The sequence below is a fragment of the Vigna umbellata genome, chromosome 1 (assembly GCF_029865625.1).
Source record: "Vigna umbellata cultivar VRB3 chromosome 1, Vumbellata_1.0, whole genome shotgun sequence".
Lineage (NCBI taxonomy): Eukaryota > Viridiplantae > Streptophyta > Magnoliopsida > Fabales > Fabaceae > Vigna > Vigna umbellata.
In genome coordinates this window covers 72,994,666-73,016,588 of record NC_142165.1, presented here as the reverse complement: position 1 = coordinate 73,016,588, position 21,923 = coordinate 72,994,666, and the positions used below count along the sequence as shown (strand labels likewise).

At 34.2% G+C, this 21,923-nt stretch overlaps 2 protein-coding genes and 1 pseudogene across 5 annotated transcripts; 2 read left to right on the top strand and 1 right to left on the bottom strand.

The window, feature by feature from the left end:
• The first annotated feature begins 800 nt into the window (after positions 1-800).
• On the top strand, positions 801-5,285 carry LOC124838232 (cysteine-rich receptor-like protein kinase 2). 3 transcript variants are annotated; one of them, XM_088104189.1, is made up of 8 exons: positions 801-1,179; positions 2,322-3,011; positions 3,122-3,235; positions 3,472-3,611; positions 3,692-3,902; positions 3,998-4,232; positions 4,394-4,544; positions 4,659-5,285. In XM_088104189.1, the coding sequence occupies exons 1-8, from the start codon at positions 987-989 to the stop codon at positions 4,992-4,994; spliced, it is 2,070 nt and encodes a 689-aa protein (XP_087960315.1). In that variant the 5' UTR covers positions 801-986; the 3' UTR covers positions 4,995-5,285. The 3 variants fall into 3 exon arrangements, with proteins under 3 accessions (XP_087960315.1, XP_047169741.1, XP_047169740.1); XM_047313785.2 differs by having other exon boundaries at positions 1,039-1,179; positions 2,176-3,011; positions 4,659-5,281; XM_047313784.2 differs by lacking the exon at positions 801-1,179 and adding an exon at positions 1,244-1,798 and having other exon boundaries at positions 2,176-3,011; positions 4,659-5,282.
• Positions 5,286-5,837: 552 nt separating this feature from the next.
• Positions 5,838-6,710, top strand: LOC148206254 (uncharacterized; annotated as a pseudogene).
• A 5,536-nt stretch (positions 6,711-12,246) lies between these two features.
• Positions 12,247-21,141, bottom strand: LOC124838236 (homeobox protein knotted-1-like 6). Of its 2 annotated transcripts, XM_047313789.2 has the most exons (6): positions 20,740-21,141; positions 20,179-20,561; positions 19,909-20,028; positions 19,558-19,693; positions 12,807-13,045; positions 12,247-12,616 (listed from the first exon to the last, which is right to left on the bottom strand). In XM_047313789.2, the coding sequence occupies exons 2-6, from the start codon at positions 20,494-20,496 to the stop codon at positions 12,458-12,460; spliced, it is 972 nt and encodes a 323-aa protein (XP_047169745.1). In that variant the 5' UTR covers positions 20,497-20,561; positions 20,740-21,141; the 3' UTR covers positions 12,247-12,457. The 2 variants fall into 2 exon arrangements, with proteins under 2 accessions (XP_047169745.1, XP_087960314.1); XM_088104188.1 differs by lacking the exon at positions 20,740-21,141 and having other exon boundaries at positions 20,179-20,723.
• Between the last annotated feature and the right edge of the window lie 782 nt (positions 21,142-21,923).

Sequence of the window (21,923 nt, the reverse complement as noted above, 5' to 3'; positions counted from 1 at the left end):
CACACAAGGACCCATGGAATTGTTATTTAGCAAAGATAATTCAATAAAACAATGCCCCATACTCCTTTCCAGCCCCAAAACATGGAGGGAATGTCTGAAAGGGTCCCCAAAATATTCTCACAAAAGGAACCGCAGCCAAGCCAGCTCACATTGCCTACAATCCAAAAAAATTTACTGCTCACGCAAATCCCCAGCAGCAAAATTTACCGCAACTTTGACAGTCCGGTTGACCCCCTTACCGAAGTCGAAAATACGCGTATGAGTACTCAAATCGAAGCTCTTTGAGTCTACTATCCAATAAAAGAAGAATCAGCTAAATTGATATTTTCTACAAAAAGTTATAATTAAAATAGTAAACCATGTCAAGTCTGACAGCACTTTATTTTTACATTATAACTTAAACTTTTTACAACTAGGTAAGTTCATGAGGTTCTAGGGTCTTACACCCATGCGTCCGCGATCGCCCGTGCGTCCGCGATTGCGCAACCTTGCCCTCGTCATCCGGATAAACGATGAGGTCGGCCGGTCATACCGCTTGCTAACCATGCTGCCTATAGGGATTGGTTGGCTCAAAAGCCAAACTTTGAGAGACCGACCGGCCGCACTACTAATTAACCAGGATTAAGGTAAGTTGAGGTTAAAAGCTATTAGGCTGAATTTGGACCGTGATTAACTTTTCACTAATCTCAAGCCCATAGTGAAAACTATAAATACAGATCCAGGGTGAGTGGTAGATAGGTTGCATTTACTGCACATTTATTACTGTTCGATAGAAAAATGTCATTACTCTCAACTGATTTTGGTATCGGAGAATCTTTCGCTAGAACACTAATTATATTGTGTACTTTGGTACAATAAAAGGTGTATATATGATTTTGGTTTTTATTAAAAAAATGAGGTATAAGATAAAGTTGAACCCTTGTTTGGATGGTCAATGTGGGACCTAACCGCGTAGATGCATTATCTATCTTTTGCGACTTAACATAATGTCACGTTGTGTTGCTTACTTTCAACTCTTCTTTTCAAGTTTCAACCAACATTCAAACTACCACATTGTCTCTCCCGTACCACTCTATATAATCATTGACTTTCTAATTTCCTCTGTAAAATGGAATCAATATGATGTGAGATCTGGTGGAGACATCAACTCCATTCACGCCTTCACCACACAAAGCACAGGTAACAACTTCACTTCTTTAATGCTTCACAAACTTCAACAGGAAGAACATGTTAAGCATTGATTAAACATTATCGTTTTTAATTCACTTTACTTGGTTGGTTGTCTTCGCTGTCTTTGATGACATTTTTATACAGCTACTATGATCATGCGTACTTGTGTTCCTTCTTCACACATTTTCTATTTTCTTTTTCCCTGAAAAAGCTCTGCCATGTGAATGGAAATGATTCTGACGCAACCCCCTTCTAGTTTCTAGATAAAACTTTCAGTGTCCACACCAACCGCGTTTTTTCTGAACAGTTTTAAGAGTAAAAAGAAATGTTTTTTTCATATTGATTGTTTTGTTTGCCATTAGCAGAGTGTTGGTCGGTTTCAACAGCACTAAGTATACGTTTCTTTCACCAAAGTTATTCTCTGTGCAAGTGTGAAAATAAACTGCCCCCAAGATCTGCTTTTTCAATACTGGCAGGCTGCCAAAGACACAAGAAAGTATTGTATTCTCTCTATCAATCTTTACGTGAAATGATCAATATTTCTACTTTAAAAGAAGTGAGTTAGCTATCATGTCCGGATTGGTTGGTGGTCCTGAATTTCTCCATTTCACTTGTTTGGGAAGTTCAGGTAAGGACCAAGAAAGTTGTCAGCCGACTTTGTTTTCTGCCTTTTCACACAACTTCAAATGAGTTCCCATTGCCCTTCCTTTCTGAGGAACATAACACTTCTGGAATCTCATTACTAGGAATAACTAATGATGTTTGACTAAAATGTGTTATTACGTGCAACATTTATTTTTGTAAAATGTTCTTCCTTAGTGAACGATGTAATCATATAGGGTTTGCTTGATAAGTTTCTTGGTAATTATTTGAGAGAAGAAAATGAGGAAAGCAAACTGTAGGACAATTTTTTTTTTCTTTTTTCCATTTTTCTTCTACAAGTACCTCTGTAGAAATTTATTCAGACATGTCCACGACAAGTGATCTATCACTTGTTTTCTGCAGATCGTAGTTCAGAAGGCCTAGTTTCATCAGTACCAGAGAAAGTGATTAGATCCTATCATCACAGAATATGGAAAGAACAACCCCAGTTGTCTATTTCCAATGCTTTATTTTCCTTCTCATGAAGACTGTGTTGTTATCGGAAACAGTGATAGCAGAACCAAGGGCCAATACTGTCAATACAACATGTGGCCACAAGTTAGAGCACAACTCCACTATCTTTGTTCCAAATTTTGTTGCAACGATGGAGAAGATTAGTGAACTGATGAGAATCACTGGTTATGGCACAGCAGTTGTAGGGACAGGAGGACCTGACACTAACTACGGCTTGGCTCAGTGCTATGGTGATCTCTCATTGCTTGACTGTGTTTTATGTTATGCCGAGGCACGTACGGTTCTTCCCCAATGCTTCCCTTACAATGGTGGTCGCATATACCTTGATGGTTGCTTCATGAGGGCTGAAAACTACAGCTTCTTTGATGAGTACACAGGGCCGGGAGACAAGGCTGTTTGTGGAAATACAACAAGGAAGAATACAACTTTTCAAGCAGCAGCGAAGAAGGCTATTATGACTGCAGTTCAAGCTGCACCAAACAATAAAGGGTATGCTAGGACGGAGGTTGCTGTAGCAGGAACAGCAAATGACTCAGCTTATGTTCTGGCTAATTGTTGGAGGAGCTTGGACGCAAAGTCTTGCAAAGCTTGTCTTGAGAATGCATCTACTTCCATATTGGGGTGCCTTCCCTGGTCAGGAGGGCGAGCACTTAACACTGGATGCTTCATGAGGTACTCAGACACAGATTTTCTTAACAAGGAAGAGGAAAATGGGAGTTCAGGAGGTAAATAGATTGCAACTTTCTTCACTGTAATTGAGTATTATGGTTATTTGTGAGGATCCTGCTTTTAGAGTTATGAAAATTTTACACGTAACAGTATGTGTTCATTGCAGATAATGTATTAGTGATAGTGATTGCAGTAGTCAGTTCAACTATTGTTTTGGTGGTTGGAGTATCCCTTCTGCTTTGTATCCGCAAACACAGATACGTTCAAATGAAACGAAGAGGTAACTGATTTAAATTTTATACATTTGCTTATTACAGTGTTGATTATGTGCTTATTACTCATGTGTATATATATATATATATATATATATATATATATATATATATATATATATATATCATAGTCCCCATCTCATATTCATCTCAGACCTATTTAATAAAATTTGGAATTACCATTGTATTATAGCACAAATATTTTCTAGAGTTTCCTTAAGCTCATTGTCATTCTGCTTTTCAGGTTCAAATGATGCAGAAAAGTTAGCCAAAAGTCTTCACCGCAACAGCTTGAACTTCAAATACTCTACACTGGAGAAGGCTACTAATTCTTTTGATGAAGCTAACAAGCTTGGTCAAGGAGGATTTGGAGCAGTTTATAGAGTAAGTTTTTGCCTATACAGACTTACATCCCCACCATATTTTACATTTCAAAGCCATTCTTAACATTTTCTTAACTGCAGGGAGTTCTGCCTGATGGAAGAGAGATTGCTATCAAGAGATTATATTTCAACAACAGGCATAGAGCAGCTGATTTCTACAATGAAGTCAACATAATTAGTAGTGTGGAACACAAAAATCTTGTCAGACTCTTAGGATGCAGTTGTTCAGGACCTGAAAGTTTTCTTATATATGAATTTCTACCTAACAGGAGTCTTGATCGCTTCATATTTGGTAACAAGCTTTTTCCTTTCAGATCTGAAAATCTCCCCATTTGATTGTTAGTCATAAAATTTCAACTTAATACATTTTTTTTCTACACTTGCAAGATCAAAACAAGGGTAGAGAACTAAACTGGAACAAGAGATATGACATTATCATCGGGACAGCTGAAGGATTAGTTTACCTGCATGAGAACTCCAATATTAGAATAATCCACAGAGATATAAAAGCCAGCAACATCTTATTGGATGCAAAGCTTCGCGCTAAAATTGCTGATTTTGGTCTGGCTAGGTCCTTTGAAGATGACAAGAGCCACATTAGCACAGCTATTGCTGGAACTTTGTAAGTATCTTCTACCAATAGAACATTTATCGTCAACAATACGAGCATCAGACTAAATTTTGTTAGAAAGCTAGAGCCAGTGTAGAAAGACAGTAACCACTGTGTATTATATCTCAGTAGTGCTATTCAAATTTTTTTTTTTTAATTTTGTGGACCTGCAGAGGTTACATGGCTCCAGAGTACCTAGCACACGGTCAGTTAACAGAGAAAGCAGACGTATATAGCTTTGGGGTGTTACTGTTAGAAATAATTACTGGGAGACAGAATAACAGGAGCAAAGCATCAGAATATTCAGACAGCCTAGTAGTAACGGTAAGTTGCAGAATATGAGTTTTTTTGTTGTATTGTTTGTAAAGTAGGTAAGACAAGATTCGATGGTGAACTGAGTTGTCCTTGTGTTTGAATACTATGTTGTGAGGAAATCAGACATGGAAGCATTTTCAATCAGGGAGTGCAGAAGAATTAATTGATCCATATCTGTTGTTGGATGAGAAGCATAGAAGCAATGTTAAGAATGATATTTTAAGAGTGGTGCAGATAGGACTTCTATGCACCCAAGAAATGTGTTCCTTGCGACCATGTATGTCAAAGGCACTAAAGATGCTAACAAAGAAGGAGGAGCATGTGGAAGCACCTTCCAATCCACCCTTCATAGATGAAAGTACCATGGAACTCCATCACCAAAATGATGACCCATATTCTCCTTTCAACGTAGCAGATTCATTGGCTACTATTTCCCACAGCTCATTTTATCCGAGGTAACTAATGCAATAGAGGGAAAAACACACTAAATATATGCCTGCTGACAACATTCATTTCTCCATGCCAAATAACTTGGCCATGCTCAAGCTTATGCCATGGAGCTTTCTACCAATGTATTTGAAATTTTGAATAGTTACTATTTGAAGTTCATGCCTGCACACAAGATGAACAATGCCATATCTAGGTATGATTTTGAGATTGTAGAAAAATGTATTATACTAAAATTCATTACAAGGTACAATTTATCTTTTCAAAATGTGATTTTATGTTACTCGCCACTGTAACGTGATTTACTCGGTAGATAAATCATATCAAGTTTAGTTTATTTGTATGAATAGATTAGTAATTTCTTTCTGATAGAAATGAGTGTGAGATCTCAAATATAACCCCTCATGCAAAGGTAGATATTGATGAATACTTGAGTAGAAATCCGATAATATATAAAATACAGTAGTAACAACTAATCTTCTGAAGATAGATTGTCAAAGACACTAATTGTTAATATTAAGTTTAGTTTTGTTTTTTAATTACGTGTGTCAGTAAAAGATTCCTACTTTATTGGGTGAATCAGTCTTTTATTATTTAGATATTAGGAGTGTTCGGTTACTGTTCCTATTTTTCTGCTGTGCAGTATGCGCACTTTAAGCTTTTCAATTTCATTGTAAGGCTTATATAAGCCATCTTTCATTATCAAATAAAGTAAGTCCCTTTGTTATTTTCTATCCGAACAGTTTATACCCGAGTTCCAAAATTTGGTATCAGAGCTTCGCAAGGGGCCTGATACAGAGAGTGAGAAATTAAAAGTGTGAGCATCATAAACATCCAAGAGTGAGAGTGTAAAGGATGTCTATCTCAGAGAAATTTGTGCAACTAGCCATACCTAGGTTTGATGGCCATTATGATTTCTGGGCCATGACAATGGAAAACTTCCTACAAAGCAAGGAATTGTGGGAGCTCGTAGAAGATGGTGTACCTGTGTTTGAAGCCACACCCACTGAAGCCCAACGAAAAAGTGTGACCGAGGCAACTCTGAAAGACCTAAAGGTGAAGAACTACCTGTTCCAGACCGTTGACCGAGAGATTCTGGAAACTATCTTGGACAAAAACTCATCAAGGGCAATATGGCAGTCCATGCAACAGAAGTAGCAGGGATCGACGAGAGTAAAACGCGCTCAACTTCAAGCGTTGCGGCACGAGTTCGAGTTATTAGCATGAAAGATGGTGAGACGGTAGATAGTGGGACGCACACTCAGTATCGTCAACAAGATGAAATCCAACAGTGAGAAGATAGACTCCAACACAGTGGTTAGTAAAGTATTGTGTTCACTAACCTCCAAATTTAACTACGTGGTGCGTTTGATCGAGGAGTCTAACGATTTGAGCACTTTGAGTATTGATGAACTTCATGGAAGTTTACTCGTCCATGAACAAAGAATGAAAAATCTTCAACCAGAAGAGCAAGTGTTAAAAGTCACTCATGATGTCAAATTTGGAGCTGGCCGAGGACAAGGCAGAAGTGGGCGCGACCGGGGGAGAGGTCGCGGGAGACAATCGTTAAACAGAGCTCTCATTGAATGCTTTCAATGTCATAGGCTAGGTCATTTTCAATACGAGTGTCCTCAGATGGCAAAGAAAGCTCAATATGCAACATGTGAAGAAGAAACAGAAGAAGCTGAAGAAGAACTTCTACTAGTAGCGTATGAGGAGGTAACCTAATCTGCTCATATGGAAGACTGGTTTCTAGATTCAGGCTGTAGCAACCATATGACTGGAAATAAGCTCTGGTTCACAGAAGTAAAGGAAGAGAAATTCAGCAGAACAATCAAACTTGGAAACAACACTACAATGGTTGTCACTGCAAAAGGAAGCATTCGTGTTCAAATTGATGGCATCTTTCACACTATTTCATATGTTTATTATGTTCTTGAGCTTAAGACTAATCTCTTAAGTCTAGGGCAACTCTAGGAGAAAGGGCTAGCTATCCTAATTCAAAATGATACATGTAAAATTTTTCATCCTGAGCGAGGCCTGATTCTTCACACCAACATGAAGGGTAATAGAATGTTCCATCTCTCAGCTTCAATGCCTCCTCAACACTCCAGGTGTCTCCAAGCTGAAGACGAATCAGAAAAAGAAATGCATCTGTGGCATAAACGCTTTGGGCATCTTCATTTTCATGCATTAAGCACTCTTGTAGAGAAGAAAATGGTGATTGGGTTACCACCAATAAAACATCCTCGAACAATTTGCACTGCCTGTCTTATTGGTAAACAACACAGAGATCCTATACCAAAGCAAAGTTCATGGAGAGCTTCGACAAAACTTCAGTTGATTCACGCTGACATCTGCGTCCCTATTTCACCAGCCTCACACAGCAATAAACGGTACATTCTAAGTTTTATTGATGATTACTCACGCAAAGCTTGGATTTATTTTTTACATGAAAAGTTTGAGACCTTCGCTACTTTCAAAAGCTTCAAAGCTTGTGTTGAGAAGGAAGCAGAAGTTTACATCACCTGTCTTAGAATAGACCGAGGTGGTGAATTCACGTCCAAGGAATTTGTAGAATTTTGTACTCAACTGGCAATTGACGGCATCCTACACTCCTCAACAAAACGGAGTTGCAGAACGAAAAAATTGCACTATCATGAATGTTGTTCGTATTATTTTACATGACAAACAGGTGCCCAAACCCTTCTGGCCTGACGCAGTGCGATGGTGTATACATGTTCAGAACAGAAGTCCCACTTCCGCCATTAATCAATACACTTCGGAAGAGATGTGGAGTGGTGTCAAACCTCGAGTTGATTATTTTCAAACGTTTGGGTGCATCGCTCACGTTCATGTTCCAGATAAAAAACGCAGCAAACTTGATAACAAAAGCCAACCGTGCATTCTATTGGGAGTAAGTGACGAATCTAAAGCCTACAAATTGTTTGATCCTGTTACAAAAAAGGTAATTGTGAGTAGGGATGTGGTGTTCGAAGAGGACAAAAGCTGGAATTGGAATGAAAATGTAGAGAAAAGCGCAACTCTTGACTGGGAAAATGAAGCAGCCACCGACAATGGGAATATAGAGTCTCCATCAAACGAAATAACATCCGACGGTGTTGATAACCTAGAAATGTTGGAACCCGAATCAGCCTCAAATTATGAACAAGATGATTCTCCAATTGAAGGAAGAACCACAAGAACGCGAAGGCAACCTGTATGGATGGCTGATTACGAAACTCATCTCTCGGTAGATGAAGCAAATTTACTAGCAATGATGATTACAGACTCTAAAGATCCTCAATCCTATGAAGAGGCTTGTAAAAGTCCGCAATGGAGGGAAGCTATGAATATAGAAATGAAAGCAATTGAAAAGAATCATACGTGGGAACTGGTAGATCCTCCAGAAGGGGTCACACCTATTGGTGTTAAATGGATCTTCAAGACAAAATTCAATGAAAATGGTCAAGTAGAGAAGTACAAAGCTAGACTAGTGGCCAAAGGTTATGCTCAAAGGTATGGAGTTGATTATACAGAAGTATTTGCTCCTGTTGCTAGACTTGACACTGTGAGAATACTACTAGCATTGGCTGCTCAAAATACATGGGATGTGTTTCAGCTTGATGTAAAAAGTGCATTCTTACATGGAGAACTTCACGAAGAAGTTTTTGTCCAACAACTAGCAGGCTTTATCCAAAAAGGTAGTGAAAATCAAATTTACAGACTCAAAAAAGCATTGTATGGCCTCAAACAGGCTCCAAGAGCTTGGTATAGCAAGATTGAAGCTTATTTTGCAAAAGAGAAATTTGAAAGATGCTCCAGTGAACACACCCTCTTCACGAAAAGAATTAAAGGTACTATTCTCATCATTAGTCTCTATGTTGATGATCTAATCTTCATTGGGAATAGTAAAAGTTTGTGTGATGAATTCAAAAGCTCAATGAAGAGAGAGTTTGATATGACTGATTTGGGTAAAATGAGACATTTCTTGGCATTGAAGTTATACAAAGCAATACAGGAATTTTTATCTGTCAAAGACAATATGCTCGTGATGTGCTAGAACGATTCAACATGATCAAAAGTAACCTTGTGCGAAACCCCATCGTACCAGGTACAATACTGTCCAAAGATGATCAAGGTACTGCAGTGGATACCACAAAATTCCAGCAAGCAGTTGGAAGCCTCATGTATTTAACAGTTACCCGGCCAGATTTAATGTTTGGAGTAAGCTTAATCAGTCGTTACATGGCAAACCCAAAGGAGTCACATTGGGCTGCAGTAAAAAGGCTCCTACGATATATCAAAGGTACTATTGAATATGGCATATTTTACAAAAAGGGAACAGACAGTGGTATGACAGCTTATAGTGACAGCAACTATGCTGGAGACTTAGATGATAGAAGAAGTACTTCCGGCTCAGTATTTTTGATTGGGAATGGAGTTGTCTCATGGGCATAAAAAAAACAGCCTGTGGTAAGTTTATCTACCACTGAGGCTGAATACATTGCTGCAGCATTTTGCGCTTGTCAATGCATTTGGATATGACAAATATTAGAGCATATTGGATCAGAAGAAAAAGAAGCAACAGAAATCCTATGTGACAACAGTTCCACCATTCAATTATCCAAGAATCCTGTCTTTCATGGAAGAAGTAAGCATATTACAGTGAAATTTCACTTCCTCAGAGACTTAGTACATGACCACATAATTCGTTTGATCTATTGCTCCTCTGATAAGCAAGTAGTAGATATAATGACTAAGGCATTAAAGCTTGATCAATTTGAAAGAATCCGACACATGCTTGGGGTCATAGAAGTTACTAAAATAAGCTAAATATAATTATTATAGCTTAAGAGAGGGAATGTTAATATTAAGTTTAGTTTTGCTTTTTAATTACGTGTGTTAGTAAAAGATCCCTACTTTATTGGGTGAATCAGTCTTTTATTATCTAGATATTAGGAGTGTTCGGTTACTGTTCCTATTTTTCTGTTGTGCAGTATGCGCACTTTAAGCTTTTCAGTTTCATTGTAAGACTTATATAAGCCATCTTTCATTATCAAATAAAGTAAGTCCCTCTGTTATTTTCTATGAGAACAGTTTATACCCGAGTTCCAATACTAATACCATCTTAGTAGGTGATATTATATACTTAATTGAATCTCATTAAATTGAGTAAAATAAAATTTGCATCTCATCTATATTATAACTACCACTCTACCCATTTAATACACTATTTTGTTTTTAAAATATCTCTGTTATATAAATTTAAATTTATGAAAATATAATTAAAATTTAATATCAACATTTTGTTTGATAAAATTGAATAATAATACTACTTTATTACTGTAAAAATATATCTAAGTTATTCGTATATTTTCTTAATAAAATGGATAATGAAGAGGAAAAATTAAACTACATTATTTAAATGGTAAATACATCTATTTTATTATTCATATATTTTCATAACAAAATTTATTTAAATGGTAAATACATCTATTTTATTATTAAATGGTAGAAACTACAAATATAGTGAAAAAAAATGAAACTAATGGTTGTTTTATTTAAAAATAAATAAATTAAAACAATCATTATTCTTAAAAGGTCAGTTAACAATAATTCTACTATAAAGGGTAAAATTGGAATACGAGTTGTGTACAATACTAGGATTAAATATGCTTTTGTTTCTTAACTTGGTGAAAATTAGAATTAGTCATCTTCATAATTTTGGTCAATTTAATTCTCTAATTTTATAAATATGTAAATTTAATCATTTTAACTAAATTTGGTTATTTGACGTTTCAAACAAGTTTCATATTTCTTTACAAAATTTGACATTACTAAATCAGGTTAATTATAGAGGAAAACAAAATTAAAGGCCTAATTGGTTTCAGTTGCTTTTATTAATACATTATTAATGATGGAAACTTATGCATTAATATTTTATGAAAAAACCCGTCACATGTTAAAGGGAGTCTTGCTACATGGCAGATATAATATAATGTGACAGACACGTGTCACGATTACATTAAATGTGCTAAGAAGCAAATTGTAAGTTTAACTCAACCACACAAAATAAACTTACAAGGTGATATTTACATCAATTTTTAATCGACGTGAAACTTCCAATACACCTTCTTATATACATCTTGTACATGAAAGTAGACACTAATTGCTAGTTTGATAGTGACCCACCCCTAAGAGGTTAATTGATATGCTAAACAAACACACATCTTGCATTCTAATCCATAATTTTAATATTATATTAAAAAAATTGACTTTTAAATCTAAATATTCTAATACCAATTTAGTTTATGTATGTTTTATTTTTATTTAATTCGATTCTAATTTTTTCTTTCAAAATGAAACAATTTTATATCAGATAAATTTAATTTTTATATAAATATTATATTAATATTTTCATTAAATACTTTTAATATGATTATATTTATTTAAATTTATATATATTATATTAAACTTTGTTTAAATTTCGTTTAAAAATTTTAATGTACTTGTAATTAATATATTATTACATCAAACTTTAATATTACTTTTTTATTTAAATTTATATTTAAATAATTGTATACAAATTTTTAAATTTATATTTTAAATATTTGCATAACATTATATATCAATAACTTCTATACAAATATATGAATTAATTTAAAAGTAAAATTTTAATAAATTCAAATATAAAATTCTCAAACCATTTTGTATCAATATAAAATAAATATATTTAAAATTTTAAAATAAAACTTAAATGAAAATTAATTTAAAATATAAATTTAAATAAATTTAATATTTTTAGAAATATTAATAAATTATCATTATAAAATTACCTTAATTTAAAAAATTAAAACTAAATTAAATTCTTCATAAACTAAATTGAAATTCTTCATAAACTAAATTGAAATTCTTCATATAATACTCATCACAACAATAACACAAAAGAATCACTTACATCACAGTGCCTCTATCATGCGAAAAGTCTTTCACTCAACATGACAATTTTTTTAATTTTAAAACAATTAAAACATAAAAAAAACTAAAAAAAAACACAAACTAAAACTAATATGTGACATGACTTTAATAAAAAAAAAAAAACTAAATTACATCATCGCATTTTTCAAAAATAGAAAGTCAATAAAGATCAATCAAAATATAAAAAACTAGTATTTTAACCTAGATCAACGAAAATATAAAAAACTAATATTTTAACCTATCAAAAGGAGAAGAAAAGAAAAAGGTTGATGATATACTCGGAACCAAAACAAGAAAACCATTGTTTTCCAAATGTCAGGAGTAGTTATTTATGAATACAAATGAAGCTAATAGATTATTATTCCCTAACTTTTGCAGGGAAGTAAGCATATTACAACGTCAAATCCCTTCTGCCTTGAGGATTTACAAAGGAAAGCACAAGAAATAATTAATGAGGATATACATTTGAGTGGAAGAACCATGCAGATACCACCTCACTCATCCGTAAGGAACCGACCGGTAAGACCATCCACCATAGAAAACGGCATATTCTCCGACGGCTTCCAGTGACGCTTTCTTTGATTAATGAACCAATTGTTAATTTGCTTTTGGTCTAACCCAGTTGATTTAGCCAGTGCAATCTTATCACCTTCCTGGAACATCAATCACAAACAAGGCTTTGTTTGACAAGTAAACCAACGTTTTCCATATATTCATTCATACATACTATTTTAGATTGTATATGCAACGGGTCTACAATTTTACGAACATTAAACAAATCTAAACACCTTTTACTCCAAAGATTTATACCATGAAAATGTAGCTTGAGTGGAGAATAATTACCGTAGGATAAGGCCATTTGTAGTGAATATTCCACCACTGAAGTAGCACTTGTCTAGCATCTTTTGGCAGTTTATCTCTCTTTTTTTTCTTGGAAAATTCTAATTTTAGTGAACCAATATGACTTCCAAACTTACGGAAGAGTTTATCCTTCAACTCTCTATCTTCATTATGCACTTGTTCATCTTGAAAATCACCATCTCCAGCACTAAATCCTTCTTCAGAAGATACACCTCCATCATCTGGTCAAAATAATAACAAAACCAAAGCTATATAACTCTTTTATAGATATCATTTGTTAAAGAAGTAATAGTTTTATCATTTCAAGAGATGAGTCATAATACACATTGTTTTAATCAAATTGATAACAAAAAAGAGATCCATTATTAAACAGTATATTAAAATACAACATGCCAAATTTTCACAGACCCAAGTTTGTTAACTTAAACATCCCATAATGACAATATAACTCGTGGGCAATTTTATGACAGCAGACATTTCAAAAAATAAATATTTAAAAGATCCATAACATGGTCGGTGAAGTTTTTCATTGAGATGAAAAACACTACTCCTAGTTTCCAAAATTCTTCCTTCTAAATAAACTTTTAACACTGCATTCGATCACTAACAGTTTTTTAAATTTGTTTTCCGAAAATAAAATAAGGATTTGCACAACCTCCAACCTAATCAAATCATTGATCTTTTACGACAAAAAGATAGAAAAATATGACATGACATTTTCTTTCACACTATTTTTCACGATTAATATTTTGAACTTTTTATCGTATCATTAATCATGAGAGAATAGTTTTCAGTATGAAAATTTATCCTCTTTAATTAGTTATGAAAAACCACTTTCGCAGATAATTTGAAAGAAAACAACAAAAACCATTAGCTATATTTTTTAAACACGTAATGAGAAAATGACTAAAATTGAGTTTCAGTGTTAAAATTTCCAAAATATTTTTCCTCGTTTCCTAGCCCTTTGTCTATAGGCATGAAAACAGATTATTAAAACCATACATGTTTAAAAATAAAGATCCGAATGTTATAAACAAAAAAAAGTGGAGGAAAGAGGCTAAACAAATTGACCTAGTATTCACTAGATATTTTAAATTTAACACGTTTTTATTTGACCGTTTGCCGTTCTCGTTTTTCCTTAAACTAAACACATTTTTCTTATAGTTCATTCCTTACTTTCTAGTTTAGTTCACCCTAATCCATTTCTTTATATTCTAACAAATGGAACCCACACCTCCTGTTTAATATTCTGCTACAAAACAAAAGTAAGATCCCCATATTCACCTTTTTATCCCTAATTTCTACTTTATTTTTTATGTGGAGCTCTAAAAATTTTCCTCTTTCTTTAAACAAATACCAAGGACTATCTGTTGAACATTACCATTTTCTTTTCTCTTTTTTACATCAAAATACCTCGTACTTTACATTCACTTATCCTTTTAACTTAATTTTCATTTAATTGTTACCTTACCCGTTTTCTCTTAACTCAGTGGCATAATTGACCATAGGGTGACGGTATGATTTGATTCCTTTTGAATAAAGTAGAAAGAATGAAATATATAATTGTGTAGTAAATATAAATATGTAAGAAATAGAAAGTATATTTTGAAAATGTTAATTAAATTGATTTTAGAAGAAATAAAAATATTTTAAAACAATTTAAAAAATGTAAAATGAATAAAATTATTTTTAAAAATTAATTATCCTCCATTTGTTCTCCAACCAAATTTATAAAATTAGTTGTCTTCCTCCACTTCTTCTTTGGTGGGAATGGCAAAAGATGGTTTAGTGGGCATAGACACAGGTGGATGTTGATGATAGTCACTCAATCCGACAAGGATTTGACCAGCACATAGGAGTACACTGTACACACCTGACCTAGATATGAAAGAAATAAACGAAAATAAAAAAGGAAATCAGTGTTCAGAGGCAAGTTCCATCGGTTGTCAGTCATCAGTGCCAAAGGAGAGTGCCTCAAAAGGATACAATGATGCATCCCAAGCACGAGTACACCACCATTCTTAATTTTATGTTCACTCGAAATGGAATCGGAGAAAACAAATGGAAGACAAAAAACACGAATAATTATGTATTTTTTATTGAGAAAAGATAAAAGAAAAAAACAAAGATTTCTTTTACTTTTTTTTTCATCTAAATTAAAAACCCCATCTTCATCCCTCCAAACCCTGGTAAAACTACAGTTTAATATGTATTATTATTGATCCTAATTCAGGAGTGAAGACAAACCAGGATATCACTACAAAATAAATCAGCACGAATACGCCTACATCAATAGACCACAGATACATGAGGGGCCAAACAGCCATTTTTTTTCTCTTTTGTCCTCTCTGATCACCAGACAAAATTAGACAACTGTTTTCGATATTTCACTAGATATATTATACTTTTATATTTAATGCTAGATGGTGAATCTGTTTTGTACATGATGGATTAACTATTCTTCATAATAAATTTATATATAAAAAATAAATCACTTTTCATTATGTCATCTGCTTATAAAAATAAAAATTTCACAAGTCAAAACAATTCTTGATCCAATATTAAATTAGTCTATAGGTAGGTTTCTAATATATCAAACTTATCAAAATTAGATTTCATTACAAAGTTTAAAGTATCTATAATTGCAGAATCGTTATTTATGTAATTTTTTCACCTGCCCAAATAAATTATAAATGGCATAATTATGCGTCGAATTAGTAGAGAAAATTATTTTGGGTAACGAAAAGACATATCCTTTAAATGAATTACGGTAGATTTATTTTGTGGCATAAAGTTTAACCCGAGTGAAGACAATAGGGTTTGTGTTCCTTGCAAGAGGGGGGCCTGTTTCCCAAAATGAAAGATGATTTGGAGATGGACAAATGTGATGAGTAGTTGAAGATTCAGAAGGCAAATGAGAGGGGAGGCCCACAACCACAAGGAGGCAGAAGAGAACAAAATATCCAAGGGCAATGGCAGAAGTGAGCAGGGACGGAATAGTGCGTGGGGAAGATCTATATGGCATTGAACGTTCTATCAATATAAAAGCTGCTTTTCATCTCAGCGACAATTGCGCGAGTGCATGTGAAAGTTTTAACTCTAAAATCACCCGCTGCACACGGGAATTTCATTATTTACACTTTAACTACCTCACATACCTGCTCCTCTTCTCCTATCTCGTGCTTTTGCAGTAATTCCAAAACCCAACAAGCTTTGGGAAAGAACCATCACAACAAATATATGCAACAACCATGTCAATATATATTAACGCTATCTTTATATTACTTTATTCAAGTTCTGACTTCTATCTAATTAATCCTCCCAATCATCAAATGCAAGTACCATATATAAAGACCGATTTGATAGCATTGCAATAACAATGCAAAGTTAATATATAGCTAAATTATATTTAGCAGAGGTGCCTATAATTAGGCAATTATTCTATAATTTCCTCGCATCCTATGCATTTACCATCTCTATAAAACAAATCATGCATTAGAAATTTAAACCGAAAGGATATGTGTCCAACGGTGAAAAGCACCAAACCAATGTTAACCCAGGGAAAGTCCCATGCATGCCTAATAAAGCCTAAAAACACACTATTGGTAAAGAGCTACTTGACATTTACTACATGCAAGATTCTAGTGGTAGCAATATTCAAATTAAGACAAACAAATGGATCTTCTGGGGATCACATTAGTTATGCTTAGTAGTTTGCAAGACTAGCCCGTGATTAAAGTTAACTAACATAAAAACGTCTAATATAAATCTTATAATATCTTATTTTATTTCATATTTGTTACTTTATTTACTTCCACAAATATTTTAGTAACACATCGGCCTTTATAAATTAAAAAACTAACTTATTAATAATTAAATATATCTTATTCTTAATACTCATAAAAGATTCAAATTTTTAAATTTAAGATTATAGTCACCTCACATCAGCGTGTTATGAAGAAAATTCTTTACAAAATCTAGATTTTGAATTCAAGAATCTGATAATATAATTAAAAATGATCTAATAACATAAAAGCCAGCAATGACAACATAGTCAAAACTACATAATTTGAAAAAAGGAGCTTCAAGAAAGCAATAAATTTAGTTTAACTTAACATAGTCCTACGAGTAAAATATAAATTTAGCATTGGCAGCTTAACTTTAAATTCAAGCTAGCACCACTTTTGCTTCTATAAATGCAAGATCCAATTTTGATGACTGCTGCTATTGCAGTACAAGGGCATATAAAAATATCAAAAGAACAAAGGGGAAAGAAATCAAGGAATTTCAGGTCCTGTCAATTTCGCTTTTCAGACACACGTTCAAGAAAGATAAGTTTGCAAAAAGAATGATCAAGGAGAATCCATCCAAGCATGCAACACAAATCAATTTAATAGTTAAAACATCACTTAAAAGGTAATCTGTACTTCCAAACATAAAATTATAAATTATGTTAGCTGCCAACCATAACCCACGTGATCATACTTTGCATTGCAACGTTTCTGTTTCAAATAAAATATAATTAATCACCAAGACCCACAGTATGCCAGCTTCAACATAATGAGCAATTTGGCCATAGCATTAAGGAAGGGCGAAAATCCTAACGCAAGTTGGTTACTTCTCATAGAAATCAGTGCAATCCATATCTACTAATGTTTGATAATATATATCATGTCTAGGATGAGAAACAAAGGATGGAATAGCCATGATATTCCAACAGGCTTCAGTCGTTTAGTTAGGCAATGCATTCCAACCTTATTTAACATAATTCGAAACTCCATGAATTTAATGTTGAAAGTAATAAGGCCAAACCGAATAAGCCTAACAACAATTATACTGGGTTCACTCATAATTTTTAACATAGCCTTGTAGTTCATAAAATTACAAGAATCTAAAACTACTTTAGATCCGGAGACAATATCGTTAGCTAATCCCAGGGCGTGGGGGATGTGGGGACTTCTTTAAATCTCACAACAACCTTTATCACCCACGCTCAGCTGTAACTCGATACTCTTTTAAAGTATAAGATCAAACATCGTTAAATACTAATATAGTACACAAGTCATGTATGAGCTCAAATCCAAAATGGACAGATTGAAAAGTCAAAATAATAGAAAATACAATTAAAGCCAAAATTTCGTGTATACAGGAAGGATAGAGAGAAAATTCTCCATCCTTATTTCACACACCTAAAAAGAGGTGAGTAGTCACCAAACATCATTACATCCTAATATATGCTCAAGTTATCTATGATTCTCAAATCCAAAATGGGCGAATTGAAAAGTTACAAGATTATTGAAAGACAGCTAGAGCCACAGATTTCGTGTATCTTCAAGGATAGAAAGAAGAAAATGTCTCATCTATATTCCGCACTCTTTAAAAGAGATGAGATATCACCATATTTGCTGTGTGCCATGGCATTAAGTCAGAGTGTTGAATCACACGTTCTGTTATATCATCTAAAGACATGACAGAAGTGAATTTCAGATATAAAAAGTGGGATTAACAAGACCCAAAAGTCATCATCCCTTAATCTCGTTTTTGGCATCGTGAGGAAAAAAACTCATCATGTTTAAAATACCAACCAACAACTAACAATGAATTACAGAAGTAGTCTTGATGACATGCACAACTTTGATTGAGAAAAGTCAATTTCCAAAACGTGATAATAGATGGACTTCATAAGAGAAGCAAAAGATAACAACGTCGTAGTCACAAGAAGAAATTGTTCCCAAGAATGGACACGGACACGTTTTGAATAGCAGTCACGAGTCATTATCATAACGGATAACCAGAAACGAAGTATTTTTAGGCTACGATCCATACTAACTTGTGTCGAAGATTTGTAAACAGACTCAGTCTATAGGCTGGAAGACACAAAAAAGGAAGACTAAAATAATACAAAAGACCATATGACGAGATGCGCCAGTTGTGAGGACGAAAAATGCCCCTTTAAACCACTGGGTGTTCGCAAATAACACCTATCTTTTCTTTGGTCAGTGTAAAGCATCCAAAAAACATGTCTGCAAGAACAAAATTGGAAAGCCAGATGCAAAGTCCGATGTTCGTCTAACCAGAAATTCACGGCCAGGACAGATACATAAAGAAAATAAATAGTAAACAAAGAGGGAATTAAAACAAGTCCAAGCAAGGCTGGTTCCAAGATCCTGCCACTTAATCAACGATGCAAGCCAATAAAGATGATGTTGTTAAGACAGAAAAACAAGGTCATATATACAAACACATGGCAACCCATGAATGAACAAAACAATTTAAACTTCCTCATCCAACAACGAAAGAAGCGCGGTCACGGTCTCGCATTGAAAGCGCATACAAACATGGGTTTAACCGCAGAAAGCAGTGTAACAGTTATGCATAAACCAGTGGAAGAGAGGGAGAGAGAGAAGTCCGTCCAATAGGTTTATTAGGGTTTTCTTTTATTTTTCTTTATCTAGTTTCAAAAGCTGCGCGTCATGTAGTATTATTAGCGACAGTAGTATTTGCAAGGACATAGAAAATTACGATTGTTATACGAGCAGTATTCAAGTTTTCAAGCAATCAACGAATACGGGGTCAAGCAAAACCTCTATTCTAGTCTGGTTTCTGCACAAATTAATGCTAAAGCGCAATAAACGTGAAAAAAAGGAGAGAGAGAGTACACAGCAGCGAGCTAGAGCAGATATCAACAAACACCGAGTAAAAACAAGAAAGAGTAAAAAAGAATACCACTAACCGGAAAGGGTTGGAAGAGAAAAACCAGTACAGAGATCCGTAAGCTGCGTTTCGATCTTGTTGAGGAAGGTGGTAGCTTCGTCAAAAGGCCGCGTCAGATCGGATTTGTATTTCACCAGCATGTCACAGTAGGTTTCCTGAAACATCAGACACATTCATACAAGTAAATAAATAAATAAATATCTATATAATAAAACAGCGACGAAGTTTTCGCATTACTGTTATTCGGCTTCTTCGGTTAATTAATGTTTGTTAGCGTGTTTATGTGATGCAAATGTTAAAATATCTGTGCATAAACATATATACGTGCGTGAGCAGGAAAGAGAGAGAAGGAGAAAGGGGAGGAGGGGACCATGAACTCGTCGAGTTCGGGATCGGCTCCAACGCACGTGTAAACAACGTCCCTCTTGCAAACGTCGTTTTCTCGTCGGATTTCCTCTAACAAACACGCGATTTCTGGAGGCGCTCCCACCTGAAGAAAACGGTTTGTTATAGCCGCATTTGTTACACACAGTTATCAATTGCAACAACGAAAGAAAACCAAACCAAAATAGTAAAAATAATGTTATAACAAATAAATAAACCAGTGAAAAATAAGGTGAGGATTGAAGAGGTTAACTACCTTCTGGCAATCGATGTAGGCTTGGAGGAGACGAGGGTAGTGAGGGTGAGAGGCGATTTTGGCTTTGATGAGGGAAGAGGTGTCGTGGTGGCGCTGAATTTCGGGTACGACGGCGACGTTCGGGTAGGGTTCAGCTCCGCTGGCGGCGGTGATGGCCACAGCGGCGGAGAGCAACTCGTCGGATCCGAACATCGGAATCCGGCTACCGGAGGACATTAGGAACCCGTGGTACTCGGCAGGAAATATGCTCTCTGGCGTCATCAAGGCTTTCTCCGAGTACTCCGCCGTCGATGGCATGCCGTACATTTCGTCTTCCATGACGGTGCGTGGTTTAGCTTCTGTACCTTTCCGTGGCGTCTTCGTAGTGTCGCAGAGTCAGTGTTCTAGAAGAAGAAATTACAAAGCAAACAGCAAAACATCAGGATATTATTATACTGTTACGAAGGATTCAGTGGAGCGTGGGTTTTATATCGATGATTATGATTAACGCTAAGTGGGTTTGTTTTTATTTTAGAAAAACTGAGGAGAATGGAAGAAAAAAATTGAAATCGGCATACTTACGTTCGGTGGTGAGCACAGTGGTACAGTTATCGATGAAGACGAAGATTATGTATTTTTATAATAAATTAATCTGACATGAAATAAAATAATAAGATTAAATTAATATTAATGGCAGTCGAGTTTAGGATTGGCGAGTAACGGAAAGGAGAAAAGGTGTATCGAGAAGCGTGATTTGTTTTGGTGAGGAAGTGCAACGACAACAACAGAGAGAAGCAGCCACGCACAGGTAGTGATGTAAACGAAAACGAAAACGAAAACTTAAATTAAGAAAATAAAAAGGACTTGTGCCAAGGTGGTAGTGGTATCACTTCTGTTTGCTCCTATATGTCTTCCAAAGGAAACACTCATCTTCACATTCTCAGTAGTGCATTTGGATTCATCTTAGTTATGTGATTTATTTTCTATCACTTCTGTTTGCCTCCTTCACTCACCCAAAATCATCTTAAACGTAAACTTCCATATACGACTTCCCAAGTTCAAAATTATACACCTTTTACGTGCCTACGTTCACATATTACTTTATTTAAACAATTATCATCTTAAATAAAAAAATATGTTTTTGTATTTTAACTTTTTAGTGAAAACTAAAATTAAATTATTTTTAAAACTTTAACTTAATTTAGTTTCGGAATTTTAAAAATAAAAATATGCGAATTTAATCATTTTAATTAAATTTTATTAAATTACATTTTAAACATATTTTAGAAAAACATTTGAATTGTTGACATTTTATTTTTTAATATTAATTGAGTAGAGAAACTAACTTTTTTTAAACCTCAAGATTAAATTAGTTCAAAATTAAAAAAAAATTAATTCTAATTTTCATTAAAAATTAAAAAAATAAAAACATATTTAGCACACAAAAAAACTAACTTTGTAAAACAAAAATTACATTAATTGAAAACATTTTTCTCAAATTTTATTAAATTTTGTTATCATCGCCCAGTTATTTATAAGACATGTAACTAACGAGGTATCAGTTTAATTTATATAAATAATTAATATAATTTCTAATTTTAAAATTTAAGATAATAAATTTAAAAATCTTTCTATATATACAGTGTTTAATTATTATTTTTACTTGATATTAGACTAGAATTATAAAGTTAACTTAAGAACAGAGAATGGAAGGAAAAATAATTGTGAGTTGAACTTGTTGAAACAAATAAATAATTATCGGTCCA